This window comes from Lepidochelys kempii, chromosome 2 (assembly GCF_965140265.1).
Source record: "Lepidochelys kempii isolate rLepKem1 chromosome 2, rLepKem1.hap2, whole genome shotgun sequence".
In the NCBI taxonomy this organism is placed as follows: domain Eukaryota; kingdom Metazoa; phylum Chordata; order Testudines; family Cheloniidae; genus Lepidochelys; species Lepidochelys kempii.
The window spans coordinates 266,398,029-266,416,824 of NC_133257.1; the positions used below are offsets into that span (position 1 = coordinate 266,398,029).

The following is an 18,796-nucleotide window of genomic DNA, read 5'->3' on the forward strand; positions in this document are numbered from 1 at the left end:
TCTCCAGTTGAATATCTGCCACGGGGGACTGGACTGGTAATGAGCTATAGAGCATTTCACCAATTTGACTATGACCTAGATCAGTGGCAGCTTAAGTCATTACCATCCAGGGCTGTTCAGTGGGCTGCGTGAGGGGTGTCAGTCCAGAAAATGGGCATCCATATCATAAACACCACCAGTGGCCTCCCTTCATCCTCTTGCAGGACAGGTTTCAGAGAAGCCAAAGGTTAAAATGGCTTTTGGAGACTGAACTGCCCCATCTCTAGAGATCAGAATGGAGGCACTTTGGTAGGCAGCATGAGGGAAGCTGCCACTTCCTGTGCTGTACCGGTTCTGTGGTTTGGTCTATCAGACACTTTTTATGACCTCTAATTTCACTCCTAAAACATACACAAAAACACAAAACTAAAGAGAGCTTAGCCACATAACGATGGGGTATCTAGTAAAGGCTATGGTGAAGGAACAGTCTTCAGTGATCTAAGTATGCAGCTGGTGGTAGCTGTGTGTCTTGTCAGCATATTTTTATGGCGCCAAACTGTTCTTTCCAACTCCTTGTTTGCACTAGAAAATGTTTTCTAACACTCACAGACCACAGGAGTACTCGGATAGTAACGGCAAGCAGGATCTGGCCTTCAATGATGCTGTCCAAACAATATCAAATCACTCCCAACGTTTTAAAGGACAAGGACTTTCTCCAGCCAATAGGTTTGCTAACATCCAACTTAAATGCAAATGAGTTGCAGACATTGATTAAACAGGCAAGAGGTGCTGGGGATTAGGAGTCAAACCATTAATTTTTCTAATTGACTTCACTTCCGGGCACAGTAAGAACAAAAGGTAACAGAAGCCACTTGAAATTGAGGTTGGAACCCAGCAAAAGAGAACAAATGTCACACCGCTCTTTCTTGAGTATACTAAGCATTGCATTCCTGTAAATTTATCCTCCACATCTGACCCATTTTAAATGTATTTGTTTTTATTTATAATGCCCATAGGCCCAGATCCTCAAAAGGTCCTTGGGCTCTAAAGTTCCCTGGAGCCTAGGATAAAGGTCATTGCATAGGGTTAAAAAACACAGTCACATAATACATTGAACCAACAGCTGCTCCTCATCTCAGACCCAGAACATAGCTACCCAGAGATGGACTAGAGACCCAAACACCAGTCCTTTTATGCCCTTCCAAACCCAAAAGCTGGGCAAAGAGATGGGCCTTGCAGAATCTACAAATTAAGGCTATGTCAGATGTTGGGGGAAGAGAAAGTTACTTACCTTATAGTAACTGGGGGCTCTTCAAAATGTGTGGTTCCAATCTGTATTCCATTGAGTACGCATGTGCCCAGACCTGGAGGATTTTGAAAGCAGCATCCATTGGTTCACATACGTGCCCTGGCTCACCTCAAGACTCTGACCAAGGAGATACAGGGCAGAGTGGACTGACTGCCTCCCCAGTTCCTTCTTTACCATGAATCAGAGAAGATCCAAAACAGAGGGGAAGCAGGGCGGGTAGTGGAATACACACAGGGACCACACATCTCAAGAACTTCCAGTTACCATAAGGTAAGCTAAGGTCAATTGCAGGTTTCAACTAGTTTAAATGGTGAATTCTCTGTCACTTGAAGTCTTTAAACCATGATCTGAGGACTTCAGTAACTCAGCCAGAGGTTAGGGGTCTATTACAGGTGTGGGTGAGGTTCTGTGCCTGCAATGTGCAAGAGGTCAAACTAGATGATCACGATGATCCCTTCTGGCCTTAAAGTCTGTGAGTAAGTAACTTTCTCTTTTTCAAGTGCTGGTCCTTATGTGTATTCCATTGTGAGTGATGAAAAAGCAGCACTCAATTGGCAGAAGGTGCGAAGTAGTAGATGGCAGACCTGAATGAAGGACTACCACTCCAAAAGATGCAGAGGAGTTGTGTGCCAAGGCATAGTGTCTCACCAATGTCTGGACTGAGCACCACACAGCTGCCTTGCAGATATCAAGTAAATGCAACTGTTGAAACGATGCCAAGATGTTGCTTGCGCTCTTGTGGAATGAACTCTTACCCCAAGAGGAGGGGGAAGATTAGACAACTGATAGAGTAAGATGCAGCTGGAGATCCACTTTAAGGTTCTTTGAGAGTCTATAGCCTGACCCCTGAACCTTTCCACCACAGCAACAAATTGTCTAGGAGACTTCCTGATTGGTTTTGTTCTCTACAAGTAAAAGTCTAAGACTCCCTGAACGTCAGGGGAACGGAGCCTCCTCTGTTCAGAAGACGCGTGTGATTTTGGGAAGAACACAGGTAAGTGGATAGACTGGTTCAGGCGAAACTCTTGAGACTATATGTACACCCTAAATTCACCCCCACAGTGATGAAACTTTGTCCTTATGGAATATAGTGTAAGGAGGATCTGCCATCAGTACTCCAAGCTCACCAACCCTCCTGGGTGAGGTGATGGCTACCAGCAATGCAACCTTCATGGATAGGGGAGACATGGATCAAGAAGCTAATGATTCAAATGGAGGCTTAGTGAGTACTGAGAGAACAAGGTTCAAGCCCCACTGAGGAATAGACTTTTTTGTCCAGGCGGAAAGGTTCTGACTAGGCCTTTCCCGAATCTGCAGGTGAGTGGGTTCGCGAAGCTCGAGTAGCCCTGCGAAGGTGGATGGTGTGCACTTACTGCTGCCAAGTGGACCTGTAAGGAGCTGAGAGACAAACCAGCTGTATTTAGGGAAAGAATATTGTCTAGAATGAGAGAAATATCTGCAGCTTCAGGGGGTATATATCTTTGATGTGCCCAGATAGGCCAGAGCCGCAGTAGAGACAGTATGTGTCACTGCTGTTGAAGACAAAGACAGAACCATGGCTAACCGAAGCTCTCGGTGATCGGTCTTCATTGGTGGATCCTGGGGTTTGAGGGAAGTGGTACCAGAAGCTTATGAGAATGCTCCCTGGTCTCCTGACAAGACCCTACCGAGGGATCTGTGGGGCAGACTCCCCAGGCGCGCTCCTTGCTGAGTTAGGCCAATGTATAGGGGGGTCCCCCAGTCTGAGTCAGATTGTGGCCTCATGGCCTTTTCCATTATGTGCTTCCTAAGGTAAACTTCCTGCCCTTCCCGTGTATGGCTGGGGAACGAATGGCAGACACCGCACCTCGCTGCGATGTGGCTTCCCCAAGGCAGTACAAGCAGCGGTGGTGGTCGTCATTGACCAGGCAGGAAGCACCAATTTTGAAGCCTGGGGTCCTGGGCATAGTTCAGTCCACACACAGGGTACCGGCTGGGGGAATTATCTATCTATAAACTCCTAACACTATCACATAAAAAACGTAAAGCTCTAGAATTATAAAAACTATTTACCAATATTAACTATATTCAGGTAAAGGAGAAAGCTGAAGCTTGGGACACTGGAGGTTACAACCTGGGCCAAGTAGCATTGAGAAGGAACTGGAGGAGAGGTGGTCAAGTCCACCTTGCCCTTTACCTCCTCACTCAGAGGCATGAGGTGAGCCAGGGTGTAATGTGCAGACCAAAGGACACTGCTTTCAAAATTCTCCAGCCTCAGGTGCATGGAGCAAATGTGTACTCACCATGGAATGTGTGTAGGGACCAGCACTTGAAAAAGAGAGCATTCAGCTACATAGAGTTTAAAGCCAGAAGGCACTGCTGGATCATCTAGCCTGACTTCCTGTATTGACTGCCCCTCACACAACTCTCTGCCAGCAGCTGTTGCTTGTATACTGAGGGGCTCCCACTCCTGCACCTCCACTGACTGGAACTGGGACAGTATCACACGGGGAGAGGCGATGTCTCAGACAAGCAGGACCCAACTTGCTCAAGGCTTTATGGGTCAAAAACTCTTTCCCCAGCAACCTCCACCTGGAACTTGGCAGGCAGCCAGTGTGGGTCCCAGAGCACTGGTGTCATAGGCTCTCCAAGACACATGGGCTCTCCAAGACACATGGCTGCTGCTGAGCTCTGCACCAGCTTCAGTTTCCAGATTGACTTAAAGGCGTAGACCAACACAGAGGGAGGGCAAAGTCCTTGGATCCTAAATATCTAGCTTTAAAAATATACCGACTTCACATTACCAAGACATTTTTAGATGCTATTTCTGTTGGACCAACGGAAGGGAAGTTATGCTCTTTTACTTCCTCTGTTTATTCATTAGCAGAACCAACGTTATTCCTAGAGCTACACAGACATTAATGAAAACGACGCACACTAAGGTGACAAGGGCATGACATGGCCCAGACGGTCTCCAATGGCTCCGTCAGGTTAAAACACACATTTTTTAAAAAACAAGAAGTCGGATCTCCAGCTGATGTCGCTGGAGCCTTACTCTACCGATTTTAATGATGCTAAGGCAGTCTACAGCAGCTGAGGCAGGACTAAATGTCTGATTAACACCACGCTTGGATTATTAAAATTCAAATAATTTTGACAATGCAGTTTGCTACTCATCATTTATGTCTGCATTTCTTTTAGCTTGAATAATGAAAATTAAGTAGTCCGTTCACTGTCCGGTGAACAATGGTGCAGTGTTTCGGTTGAAGACAATGCAAGGGGACATCTGAATGTAAACCAGCTTTCTGAAGGAATTTTAAAAATGTTTCACAGAAACATTGCTCTGGATCCATTCCCAAGGCATCATTTTAATAGGGACAGGCTGATCTGCATGTGGCCCCACTGCCCTCAACAGAATCACATCAGAACTGTTCAAATGTGTGTCATAGACCCTGTACTGCTACCAGCAAAACATCCCACCCATAGTTCACATGGTAGAAACCTGTACTTTGGAGCAGGAGGAACTAAGCTTGATCACCACTTTTTCACTGAACTGCTGGGGGCCAGCGTGTACAGCATAGGATCATCACCAGCTGGCTACAGACTTCTCCCATTGCACTTCTGATCAATGGGGAAAGCAAGAGAAAGACAAGTTCACATTGAACTTTGAAGACTACTGATGTCAGTGAACATTACTAAACCAAAGTGAGCAAGAACCACAAAGCATTTGCAGCTTTACTGTAGTAGTCTAGCATATCAAACCCAAGTCTTGGGAGGGGAAGGAAGGTTGTATCTTCCAGACTCCTCCGCCGCCCCCAGGATCCTGCATCAGATCATACTTCTGAAAAGGCCTGCGCATGATTCCCTTGGACTTGACAGCAACCCCAGAAGCAACTTGCCTCAAGGGGCTCAGGATGAGAGTCTGATCCCCACAGGCCATCTTTCTTCTCCCTCCCAGGTCTGTAATCTTTATGTTACTCCATCTCAGCTGAAACTTACCTAGTAACAGGAATTTCCTACTGTCCCCATAGAGTTGTCTCAGGTTGATGCAGAATTCGTGTATTGAAGCCCCATTGCGATATTCGTGCAGGAGCATTGCAAACTGCTGGATCTCTTGGGAAGAGAGTTTGGTTCTTAGCTAAGGAGAAGAAGCACAAGGCATGATTCAACCTTATTTCTAATAGTGGAGAAGCCATGGCTTGTGAGGAACAAAACATTCAATGGGCTCTGTTAAATACAGCAAGTAAGGGTCACTTAGTGGTGGACAAAGCAGGGACTGACACTCCCCAAACATAAACTGACTGTTTAATCACATTAATGACATAGCCCATGTCCTCGTTGGCAAAGGGAGACAATATTGTAAGAAATCCACCCCCTAGTGGCACGGGTTAACCTAGAAATGCTGTTTCCTCATATGGAGCTCCCTAAAATGGGAGATTAATGAGACTGGGACTTTTCAGCTTGGAAAAGAGGCGACTAAGGGGGGATATGATAGAAGTCTATAAAATCACGAGTGGTATAGAGAAAGTAAATAAGGAAGTCTTATTTACTCCTTTTGATAATACAAGAACAAGGGGCCACCAAATGAAATTAATAGGAAACAGGTTTAACACAAACACAGGAAAGTATTTTTTCATGCCATGCACTGTCAACCTCTCAAACTCCTTGCCAGAGGGTGTTGTGAAGGCCAATACTATAACGGGGTTCAAAAGGGAGCTAGATAGGTCCAACAATGGCTATTAGCCAGGATGGGCGGGAATGATGTCCCTAGCCTCTGTTTGCCAGAAGCTGGGATTGGGTGACAGGGCATGGATCACTTTATGATAACCTGTCTCTTCATTCCCTTTGGGGCACCTGCCATTGGCCACTCTCAGAGGACAGGTTACTGGGCTTGATAGACCTTTAGTTTGACCCAGTCTGGCCATTCTTATGAGCTCAAGCTAATGAGTGTTTAGGCTGACTATAAGTGGGTGTTTAAGAAACAGGAGCTGAGGCCCAAGTAGCAGGGTGGGGGTCTTGAGACTTTGCCCATCTGTCTTTGCAAAGCCACCAATATCCCTCTGACTTCACCAAAACCCAGCAGAAACAGCTCTCGTGCACCCACCTTCCCAAACAAACATCAGAGTCCTCTGGCTGGCAGCAGTGTTCTCCTACAGGTTCCACTCAGGACTGCTCAGTGTATCCCCCAGAAAGGAGGAGGCAGCGGCAGGCCATGGCGACAGCCAGATGCACTCCAGAGGACTCAGCCAGAGAGCAATACCACAGGCAACCGCAGCCAGGAGCTGCGCTCCGAGTGTCAGTCTCCTGCTGTGTACAGGTCCTAACAGCAACAGCGATTCATATTTTGCAAACTGTACCTAGTTTGTAGGGGAAAAACCCCACTGCTCACACAGGGACTCTCAGAAAGGAGGCAACCAATTAATACGCTTTGTTTAAATCCTTCTTAGGTTATTCCTAACCCTACTAATTCAGGGACCAACTTCAGTGATTGCTCTTACAATAGTGTTCCAAATGTCAATTTAATAGCATGCTCTAAGGTCCTACCCATTCTGGCAGCATCACCACTTAAGCATTGTGCGTCACAGGAATCAGAGAATTTTTATTTAAGACTGTTCCCATTCACGAGAGCCTTTGCTAGAAGGAGGGAGGGAGTAGCCCCGGGGAAACTGTGCTCAAACCATTTACCTCCAGAGCCCGCTTATGTTCAAACCCCATTTAGGCTCCAAGTGGAAATTAGCTTGATGGCATCTGACCCGAATCCCTACAGTTCCTAAGTGACCATGAAGCAGTGTTGTATGAGAGAAAACAAACCAAGGTCATTTATAGGACCGGTGCTGTGTTTCTGACCCGCGGTCAGAGCTTGCCATGGGGTTCTGACTTCACGCTAAGGGCATAGCTGCATTCCCAAGAATGCTGGCCTGGCTGACACTACCGTAAAGAGATCCCGTCACCTTGCACGCATGGCCACTCTTTGCTACGAACAAACAGCGCAGACATTCCTACCGTCATCATGTAGTCCTGCAGCAGCTCCGTTGCCGTGGTGCTCAGCTCGCTTTCACTGACCGTCTTAACATGTGGAGACTGAGGCGTGGAGAAGGAAGAAGGCGAGTTGCCACCTGTATCCAAGGATTCCGGAAAGGAGCTGAAATGCAAGTGGATCTGTGAGCCATCTTGAGAGCTCCATTAATGTCTAGCAAAGAGACACATTGGAAGGGTATCCTGGGGAAACTCATTTTATGCATCCAATGAAGTGAGATGTAGCTCACAAAAGCTTATGCTCAAATAAATTTGTTAATCTCTAAGGTGCCACAAGTACTCCTTTTCATTTTAGATGAGGCTGTCTTCTTGTATTGGAAGGATCCTGGAAACTTGGATAAGGTGTTAGGACGCCACGAAATTTAGCCAGCTCAGAGGGAAGAGTTGCCTCGTAACTCTTGTACTCAACCGCTACATGGGAGGGAAGCATATTCTATGGACTTCTCTGGAATACTGTACTAATGTAGCTACAAAGCAAGGGAATTTGAGCAGGCAGGGACAGAGAGCTATATAGACAGCGATATCACTGTTCAGTATTCCAGCTGTAATTACCAAAAGACATTCAGTGTATGTATTGTAAAAGTTCCCCCTTTTAGACTGTGAACCCGATGTCATGGCTATCTAAATAAGGTATCATCCATCGAAGCCAAACCACCCCCTTCCACAGTGAGTACTATCAACTTACAAAGTGCTTGCTTCTGTTTCGTAAGATTCTTTAATGTCCACTTTTGCTGAAGAGTCATCTGCAAGGAAGATAATCCAGTCAAGAGATTTACAGTCACGAATGCTGCCTATTTCCTAACCTGTTGGTCGTGGACACGTATAGTTCCAATCTAAGCGTCCAGGGCTAGAGTATGAAAAATAAGACATACAGGACAGGGGTCGTGAGGGAAGTCTTCTGTCACTTAAGACAGTAGCAGGAGGTCAAGAGCTGTACAATGCAGAATTGCAAAGCACCACTTTAATAAACTGCCTCCACTGATTAAAAAGGAAACAAAATACAGAACATCTGTGGAAAGATGCAGGACAGCTACCGTGTTTCAATCTCCTAAAGCCTTCCTTGCCCCTTAGCTATGGGAAAGTGACAACTCCAAATTATGATGATGATCAGGGAGGAGACAGGTTTCAGAGTGGTAGCCGTGTTAGTCTGTATCAGCAAAAACAACAAGGAGTCCTTGTGGCACCTTAGAGACTAACACATTTATTTGGGCTTAAGCTTTTGTGGGCTAGAACCCACTTCATCAGATGCATGGAGTGGAAAATACAGGAGCAGGTATAAATACATGAAAAGATGGGAGTTGCCTTACCAAGTGTGAGGTCAGTCTAACGAGACAATTCAATTAACAGCAGGATACCAAGGGAGGAAAAATAACTTTTGTAATGTAGTTTTTTCTGTTGAAGAATTGCCACTTTTTGTGTTGCGTTGCAATAAAAACTCCAACCCAGGAACCAAACCCTGCAACGCTTGGCAAGGCAACTCCCATCTTTTCATGTATTTATACCTGCTCCTGTATTTTCCACTCCATGCATCTGATGAAGTGGGTTCTAGCCCACAAAAGCTTATGCCCAAATAAATGTTAGTCTCTAAGGTGCCACAAGGACTCCTTGTTTTTTGTTTGTTTGTTTTTTTAGGGAGGAGGGTTCTTTGGGCCATTCAACTCCACACAAAGGTTAGATCAGGGCCGCAGCTATCACAAAGCTGGTGGCATTTGAGATGCATCGCCCACTCGCAGTTCACAATACATTTTGTGGTAAGACAGGGCCTCAGGGAGGCCTATGATTATTAAGACCTGGGCCTCTGTTTGGATCCAGTTTCTCTGTCATAGAACCTGGAGCATGAACAGGGAAGGGAAGCAAAGGGTATTGCTACACCAAGTGCTGCGGTTAGGGTGAGAGCCTGAGGCAGAACAAGCCTGGGTTGTGAGAGAGAGAGAGCGCGTGTGTGGGGGGAGGGGGGGCGGAGATTCTTCCTAAGGGTGAAAGGAAATGGTGCTTGACATACCACTGTGTAGGGACATATGGCGCGTTGGTGTTGAGGCCCCATCAAATATTGCTCTATCTAAGAAGTCTATTGTGGACTCCGTGTAAACGATCTGGAAGACCTGGCTGAGAAGTGAGCAGAGTTCCTCTGCAGTTACCTGGGGAGGGAGAGAAAGAAGGGTCCGACAGGGAGGTTACGGTGCAAGATGCCTTCAAAAGAGACAGCACTTGCTCTTCTTCATCCCCCAAAGGAGCTGCACCACAGGGAGCACAGGTGTATTTATCTGCATCACCTGTATTTATAAGGGCACTACATCACAGAGAGAGAACCCCATGGTTCCAGAACTGGGGGTGCCTCCTACCGCAGCCACTGGACTGACTACTCAAGACACTGCAGACCCAAGGAGGCTGTTCAGGGGATTTCAGTACCTATGCTAGTAAAAAGGCTTGGTAAAGAAGAAACCCCCGAATGTGAGCACAGCCACGTGTGCCCAGTTCTCTTATTTTATACCCCATGGTTGTCTCCAATCCATAAAGACTGACAGATTTCCTGCAACCCAGATACACTCATCATCTTTGTTTCACAGATCTAACCTGAGGCCATTTGATGATAGGAATGTGGGGTATATTGAAAACAAAATCTGAATATTCAGGTACCCCTGACTAAGTACCTTATGGTCTTATTTCTATTACCTTGTCCTACTCTCCCCCTCAGCCCACTGGGATTGCAGCTACCTTGCCACATCTGTCACATGTCACCTTAGACGGTAAATGTTTGAGGGCAGCAACCTGTGCCCCTCTGCAAGGCACTAGCATCCTTTTGGCAACAGTACAAATAACAGAGTTTAAGACAAAGGAGGCCCTTTAGGTAGTGGATTCATGTTGTGGCTGTTGCTCACCCTCTCTTTTTCCTGGGCAGGAGGAGACTATGAGAGAACAATCTGACTGCTTATCATTACACCCCCTTAGCAGCAAGCTCAGCAGCACTGTAAGGATGCAGGAGCCAAGCAGCTGCTTTCCCAGATTCCTGACTGCAGAAGTGTGAGCTGGGCAGCAGACAGCATACGCAAGAAAGAGCTCTTCTCTAGTGCATTCGAGTTAGATTGTGACGCTTGAGATGGGGACCATATCTCCTTATTTGTACAGTGCCTAACACACTGATGAAGCCTTAATAATTCATTGAATAACTACGTTGTATACTACTTTTCTTGCGTGCCAAGCTTACCCATCTCAAGCTATTACAGGAGCACCTTACGGTTCACATCGGGATGGATTCTGATCTTATGTTATACTGCGCAGTCTGCAGCAACCCCTGTGACGTCTGTGGAGTAACTATAGCTTTATGTGTAAGTAACTGAGGGCGGGAGCAAGCTACTTATTTACACAGAATAATCCCATGCAGCCCATCAGCTTCCTGCTACTCAATTTCACAGGTAGCAGCATCAAAGCAAACCAAAGAGCTATTGTTCCATAGGATCTTGACTGAAGTTACAATATCAGGACACAAAATTAAGACTATCTGGATCTACAACAGGGATCTCAAACTCAAATCACCACAAGGGCCACATGAGGACTAGTACATTGGCCCGAGGGCCGCATCACTGAAACCTTTACAGACAACAATACAAAAGTATAGTCAAAAATGAAAATGAAGAGTAACACAGCCAGCTATTAAAAGTTAATGTATTAACTTTTTTAAAACTGTAAGGCGAAGAGGGGTTTTAATAAAATATTAACACTCAATAATGCACCTCACTCAAATGACAAAACACGCATTTACTTTTAGAATTACTTCAGTTAAAGCCCCCCCTCTACCCACAGACCCACCCCCACTCCACCCCTTCCATGAGGCCCCGCCCTGCCTCTTCCCACCCTCATTCCAAGCCCTTCCCCAAATTCCCGCCCCAGCCCTGCCTCTTCTCCACCTCCTCCCCTGAGCATACCACATCCCCACTCCTCCTGGAAAGTCCTAAGTGCTGCCAAACAGCTGTTTGGTGGCAGGAAGCGCTTGGAGGTAGGCAGAGGAGTGGAGACGCAGTGCACTCGGGGGAGGGAGGGTTGGGAGGGACGGGAGCTTGGCTGCCGGTGGAGTCGGCGCCTATGGTGGGCCTCAGGAAATAACTCCACGGGCCGCATGTTTGAAACCCCTGATCTACAAGGTAATTAAGTCTTACTTTGTTCTCTGTAGCCAGGACCACCAAACAACAAGCTTCGACAGGCACCACTCCACTCTCGGACAGCGATCCTGAAGTAAGTGCTTTGGAGCTTTCTGCACAAAGACTCTGGCTTGGGGAAATCCCAGGGTCCTGAGCTGAGAAGTAGAGAAGCGATTAATGAATAGTGAGAGGAAAGGAGAAGAGGGGATATGGAAGTAATTAGCTCACTGATGCAGACCTATGCATTGCATGTGGCCAGCTGCTATCCTAATTGGATTCCCATTGTTTAGGACAGAATGAGTTTACTTTTCAAATGCACTATCCCCTCATGCGTGCAGCCTTTGATTTGCCAGTATTTCCTCCATCTTTAGGAATAGGTCTGAGATGGCGACACAGATCAGTTCCCCATTCTCATTCTAGAGTCTGGCAACCAACTTGTCCGTTTGGCAATTCAGTCCATTCAGAGCAAATCAGATTTTGACTGTTGAAAAGTGTAAACCGTTCAAGTTTTGCCACTGTATTACCCATTCCTGTATTTCATAAGAAATTTCAATTCGGATCAGCCAAGTATGGTAGATGGGCTAAGCTGCTTCGACTATTTTTCATGTCAGCTGTAGCTGAGCTTAACTGGACCATTACACTGTGAGAACGGAGGAATAATTCCACAGCTTCCTAAGCCCCTTTATATCATGCGCTTACAGTAAAGTGTCTTGTAAGAGTGCAAGGAAGGTTGAGTGAATTAAACCTGGAGCCAACTCCGTCAGGCTATGGGGACTGCAAAGCGGCCAGAGAAGGAAGGCAACAGTCAATGGCAAGAAGAAGAAAGCTTCCTCTTGTGGAGCAGCAGTAGCCAGTGTTGAGCATGGATCCCAACCTCACATCCATGCACTATACAAAACAGAAAATGTTTGAATTATGAGGCTCTTATTCCAATGAAGGGTTCCGACAACTTCATGTATGTGAAGTTGTGGTTTAGGCAGCTACAAGAACCACCAGTAGAGTTACAGCCTCATCGTGGAGTTATTCATTTATTCTCTACATTATCTATCACTGTCAAACAACAAATCACTGCCATTAGATTCACCAGGAAGAAAAAGTAACAGCTCCCAGAAATAATTATACCAAAAGACAGGTTTAAATGTCTTAACCAGACCTGACGGAGAGATTCCTGAGCAGTTCCTGACTTTTACAGCAGTCTCGCATGCAGATCCAGAATGGACATGCATTGCGCGCATTTCTCCTTAATGCTAAATGAAACCTGGGATATGGGTAGGTCGATTCTAACTGAAGTGCACTAAATAGAGCACATTTTCCACATCCGCAAAGTGAGCACTTCTAGGGAGTGACACCTGCAGGACACATTGCTATAGTTGATACAAACGGAAACCTTTCAAAACAGCCTTCTAACAGGAGTAGTGGGAGGCAAACAGTTAACTAGTTTATGAATGGGATTATATGACAGGGTTGACTGTGACAGCAGGAAATCCCTTCCAGCCTTATGCTCCTACGTTAAAGAAAAAAACAAACAAAACACCAGTTCTATCCAAACTTACTGGTACTTCTAAACTGATGAAATATCTTGTTCACATGCACAGGGAAAATGAATGGCTGTTCCCACTTCACTAAGCCGATCTGAGACCTAAGAGCCTTAAATTGGGCGTAAGCATGACGTATGTTCACTTTAAGGTCCCTTTACGTTACCAGAGTGGTGTAAAAAGAACTTAGTGTAAATGAGACTCAGGCCCTTGGACTCCAAAATCGGAGAACAAATGAAACCTGCATTACAATCCCTGTTCTGGCCACAACCTACCTGTTTTCAGCACTACCAGGTGTGAGGAGTCATCACGGATGTATGACACCGATGCGATGTCATGGATGGGGACCCTGAGAATGATATCCTCTCCATCCCGCCACACCAGCTTGACGTTGTAGGCAGACAGACTAATCACAGCATCATGTTCCTGGGTCAGCTGCCCTGGGAGCTGATGTGCCCTCTGCAAACAAAAAAGCTTTCATAAAAAAAGGTAGAATAATTTCCTGTTTCATTATCCCCAGGTGATCACAATGGCAATACATCTCCCCGAGGAGGAGGGGAACACCCACAGACCACCCATCTCCAGTTCAGATTTTCTGGGCTCCTGATAATTGGTCACGTACAAATCACCTTCACTATTAAAACACAAGGACTAAGATCCTTTGAGAATAGGCACCAACATGATACATACTATGCATTTCAAACAATCCCACAATAACCCTCTTTGCTTAAGCTTCTCCCTCCACTCTTGTGACTTCAGTCATCTACATCTACCCCTGCATTCCATCGCATCCTAGTTCTTGGGCTGCAAGGCTTCTCAGAACAAGGATCAAGACTTTAACCTCTCTGCCCAGCACCATCCATATCGACGGTCCTACATGCAAATATTGAATAAGAACAGTAGCAACTGTATAGTTCATTCAGCAAGGGTTTGGGATACAGTACTGGAATGGACTGGTACCCACCTTTGCATTGTCTATTAAATGCAATATTTCAGTACGACTGGAGGGATTCAGGTACCCTGGGATGGATGTTAGTTGGCCTAAATACTGGGAAGGAAAAAAAAAAGGTCCATTACCATGTAATATATAAACCTACACATTGAAATCCTTCCATCTGTACTCACAGAAATTGGGGTAAATTGAAAGAAAAATACATAGTTGGAAATAACTTCTTAAGCCCGGTCTGGAGAGAAATACTGGCTGGCTGTTGCCTCAATGCCACCTTTAGTAGTCACCTGAAACCCACTCAAGACAGAAGACAATTGATGAAGCTACACAGGGTGGTTGCTATTTACATGGCTGGCTTCTAGGAGCTGAAATTCTGCCTCTTTCACCTGGTCAAAGGGTGAGCATTTAAGTCTAGTGGAGCATAATCTAGCACAGAGATTTTCAAACTTTTTAGGCTCCATAACCCTTCCCGAATAATGTAGTCTGCCACGTACCCCCACATGAGATAGGTATAGTATGACCCTATGATTAGATTGCCAAGTCTTACTAAATAAAATAGGTTGTCTGCCATTATAGGATTTTTCTAACATACCCCTCAATGAGAACTCATGTACCCCCATTTGAAAACCACTGATCTAGCAAAACATTACCGACAGCTGTCATTCTCCAGCGAAGCATCAACTTCCTTCCAACTAGATTTTTGTATGATCAGATTATACAATATTCTATTTAGCATCTTTCATACAGGCTGTATCCCAAAGGCTTTACATGAGTTAAATATAGTTACAGAATTAACTAGTGACCAAAAATAGATCGTTTTCAGCTGAAATGTCAGAGCAGACAGCTGATGAGGAGGAAATACACAAGAGGGCTGTTCCAGATGGCAGGAGCTGCAGAGAAAAGTCTTGTATTAAGAGTGCTGAGATCACGTAAAGGGACACGCACACGCAATCTATTAAGTCAGCCAGAGGAGTCTCCCTAGGGATTTGAAATATTGAACTTCACCCTAAAATGAAGGGGGAGCCACTGGAACGAGGCTGCTGTGCTCCTTTGCGTTTCCTGTGCCCACTGCACTCATCGCTGAGGAGCTACAATGCGCACCGAGAGAGACATCGAACACCACAATTTACGGACATGTGAGCATCTTTCCCCCTTGAAGAGAGGCGGAGAGAAAGCGCGGAGAGCTGCGCGAGTGAATTCAGGCAGGATGGCAAACGCAGTTTGACGCTGAGGATCCTATTCTGCAATGTGCATTGCAGCAACGTAATTGACCAAATCATTTACTGAACATGGCCACGAATTGGACAGGATGAGGAGACTAAAGGTGAATGAAAGTGACGGTTCCCCCTCCAGCCCCAAAAGAGTTACCTTGACTTCCTTTTCAATGTAGTCATTCAACAATATGTCCGGTTCAACTCGATCAGGCAAGGAGAGCAATACTGTATGAAGAGGTCGTCTTTCCGTAACCTTTTCCTGGGCCTTTTTATCCCGACCCTTTTCACCTTTTAGGAAGACACGTTTGAAAGGGGACACTATTCCAGGCTGCTGGCAAAAACAGAAAGAGTGGCAAGTTAGGGTTATGTTCGGCATGATGTAGCATCAATGCACACATGAAGGAGTCTTGTTAAAAGCAAGGCAGAGAGTTTGAGGTGAATCAACTACTGTGCAATTAAAGGAGTTAGAATTCAGGAGCAGTACAAGAGTGGAACATGTGCGCTCTGTTTCACTGTGTTGAGCAGTGATTATGTGCATTGCAGCTCTTAGTGCCACTGTCTCTCTCCTGAAAGGGCTCATTATTCACCTGATGGGCTGCATGGGATTAGTCTGTGTAAATAAATAGCTTGCTCCAGCCCTCAGTTACTTACGCATAAAGCTATAGTTACTCCACTGACTTCACAGTGTTGCATGAAATCCATGATAATTCCACCATCAAACCGTGAACACTTCTCAAGGGGCCTGGTTCATGTCAAGGCTATGTTCCACTTTTGCAAAAAGCTGCTCCCAAGTGTGCAGAGTATGTTTCCATCCAACAAGAGGCACCTCTTTCTCCCTCAGACAGACACACACCCCCACTCCCACCCCTTACTGACCACTACAGTTCTGTGCAGGGATACCTATCTACTCCACAACAGTCAAAAAAAGGGATCAGGATAAATGTTTACTGAACTGCCCACAGTCCTCTTACAAGATGAGGACGTAACCATTGGCAGAATGAATACAAGACAGACCATGAAGTGGGCTCTAGCCCTCGAAAGCTTATGCCCAAATAAATTTGTTAGTCTCTATTGCCACAAGAGCTCCTCGTTGCAAATTACGGTGTGGCTTTAAAGCTCTGGATCAAATCTAAGACTTTATTGCCAATCACAGAACCACAGGGTTAGAAGGGACTGCAAGGGTCACCTAGTCCAGGGGTTCTCAAACTTCATTGCACCGTGAACCCCCTCTGAATTTTAGCTCTATCCTCCAAAGTACTGGCAAACCCCTCACCACCACCCCAGCTTTGTGTCATCTGCAAACTTGATCAGTATGCTCTCTATACCTACATCCAGGTCATTAATAAAGATGTTAAACCACACCGAACCCAGAACAGATCCCTGTGGAACCCCATTTGAAACTTCCCTCCAATCTGACAACATTCCATTAATAATTACTCTTTGTTTGTGGTTGTTTAACCAATTATGTATTCATTTAATGGTAGTTCTGTCAAGGCTGCATTTCTCCAGATTATTTATCAGAATGTCATGTGGGACTATGTCAAAAGCCTTCCTGAAGTGCAGGTATATATGTCCACTGCATTCCCCTCATCCACCAAATCAGTTACCCTGTCAGAGTCAAATATGGGAGAAATTATCTTCCCAATAACAGATGGCAACCTCACAGTCAATCATTCATACCAACATTCTGAATGGAGCTACATACAATATGACAAATATAAACCTTATATTTTATAAATGGTAACATATAATGGTATATAACATTTATGGAACAACCAAAGAGGGGTTGTGTTCTCAAACAGAACCAAAACCTCATTAGTGTCTGGCTTTCACAGCCAAACTGTTTCATTAATGCATTTTGAAGCAAGTCATAGACAGACTCAGAACATACTTTCCTCCTAACCCATTTCTTCCAGGAATCCTTCCTACTTTAAACTTCTCAATCTTCACACCTTATATTGTTGTCCCATGTCCTTCCCATCCTAGTTTTTTTTTTTTTTTTTTGGTCTTGCCTTTCATTTGTAAAGTACAATATAAATTTACAGTGCTAGATATCAGTCAGCATTTTTTTTTATCATGATTGACCACTTATCTTCAAAGTGATAAATTACTAATGCATTTCCCCTTCAAAGTATCTAAATATATACACTAAAATTATTATAGAAGTAATTATCCAATTGAAAAAAATGTGTCCCTTCAAATTTGTATGAGGAAGTATGGAACTTTATGATTCACATTGACAGTAAGGAATTGGTCCTAATGAGATCAGAGAATTAACATTACGAGGTTCAATATTTATCTGCTCTCAGCGGTTTCCTTATGAAATCGGAGGTTTGAAAATATCAGAAGGTAGTTCTGCAAGTTCAATCTGGGGTCTGGAAAGAAAAAAACAACCTAGCTGAGTTCTTTCTGCTTTTTGAAGTCACTAACGATAACAGAGGCTCTGTGATCAGAGCTTACCTAAATTACACTGAAGATGTGCAAAGCAGAACAGAAACCAGCTTGTTCTTTCAAGGCTGTAACACACTGCAGGGCTAATGAGTTGTTTCTGTCAATAAAGTAAACAGCTCTGCCTCAGAGATGCAGTGAGAAGATATGCAAAGTAAGGAAGTGCTATTTTACAAAATAGCTTTGCAGACTCTGATGGCACTTTAACTTCCTACCATCTGTTAGCAACACGCTTTTATGATCAAATTTAGTTTTCTTCCTTCTTGTGTTCTCTGCCGAGTTGCCACTATTAAAATATGAATGTGCCAGCCAATAATTCAGATCAATAGTTTGAGAAGGAACCCAGTCGAAAAATAAACTGCACAAAAACTGTGAAAGTTACTGCTTTAGGAAAGAAAAAAAATCTAACACATCAGGACATGAATATAGTCAATATACTGCTAGGAACAGACAGTCTCACCCCCATGTTCCGTAATTTCACCCATATTGTAATCTTCTCAGCAGCAAAATACACACACATACATGTCAATTTTAGTAATCTCAGTTACTACCGACAAAGGCTTTAATCTAGCAAAAAAAGGAAGGGAAGCAGAAGCGTCTTCAAAGTAAATACAGCCCCAATTTAAGGAGTCAAATAGAACCTTTAATTCATGTTTGAAAATTGGACTTGGGTTCCTATGTCACTGAGGTGCTTTTGAAAGTCTCCCTGAACACACAGTCCAATGGCTGAGTTTTCAATACCGACACCGCAACAGGCCAGATAGCAAGGCACTGGGTGCACACAGATCCCATGAAGTGAGCTGTGGCTCACGAAAGCTTATGCTCAAATAAATTGGTTAGTCTCTAAGGTGCCACAAGTCCTCCTTTTCTTTATATACAAAACTTGTTAACTAAAATGTTTAGCAAACGGTCCTGGAGTTTATAAATGCAGCACTTAGCGTCTGCACCAGCACAAGTGTCCATTTCTGTAGTTTGTATTAGAAGGGAAGAACTTCTGATCTGTGACCTCTCTCAGGGTACGTCTACACTGGAAACGTTACAGCGGCACAGCTGCAGTTGCTCTGCTATGGCACTTTAGTGTAGACGCTACCTATGCCAATGGGAGAGGTTCTTCCACTGGTGTAGGCAATCCACTTCCTTGAGAGGCAGTAGCTAGGTCGAGGGAAGAATTCTTCTGTAGACCTAGCACTGTCTACACCAGGGGTTAAGTT

General features: G+C 44.8%; 1 protein-coding gene across 5 annotated transcripts in view; it reads right to left on the reverse strand.

Annotated features, from left to right (window-relative positions):
* CCM2 (CCM2 scaffold protein) overlaps positions 1–18,796 on the reverse strand; it is a 90,373-nt gene that overhangs the window by 13,974 nt on the left and 57,603 nt on the right. For 3 of the 5 annotated variants that reach the window (XR_012157670.1, XM_073334890.1, XM_073334892.1), the window contains exons 2-9: positions 15,292–15,468; positions 13,939–14,022; positions 13,250–13,433; positions 11,458–11,594; positions 9,306–9,441; positions 7,989–8,046; positions 7,271–7,409; positions 5,267–5,405 (exon numbers count right to left, since the gene is read on the reverse strand). Coding sequence is in view for 4 of the 5 variants with exons in the window: in XM_073334890.1 (XP_073190991.1) it covers positions 5,267–5,405; positions 7,271–7,409; positions 7,989–8,046; positions 9,306–9,441; positions 11,458–11,594; positions 13,250–13,433; positions 13,939–14,022; positions 15,292–15,468 (1,054 nt within the window). In the remaining variant the exon portion in view is untranslated. The remainder of the gene's footprint in view (positions 1–5,266; positions 5,406–7,270; positions 7,410–7,988; positions 8,047–9,305; positions 9,442–11,457; positions 11,595–13,249; positions 13,434–13,938; positions 14,023–15,291; positions 15,469–18,796) is intronic. The other 2 variants (XM_073334891.1, XM_073334893.1) reach the window with 1 other exon arrangement.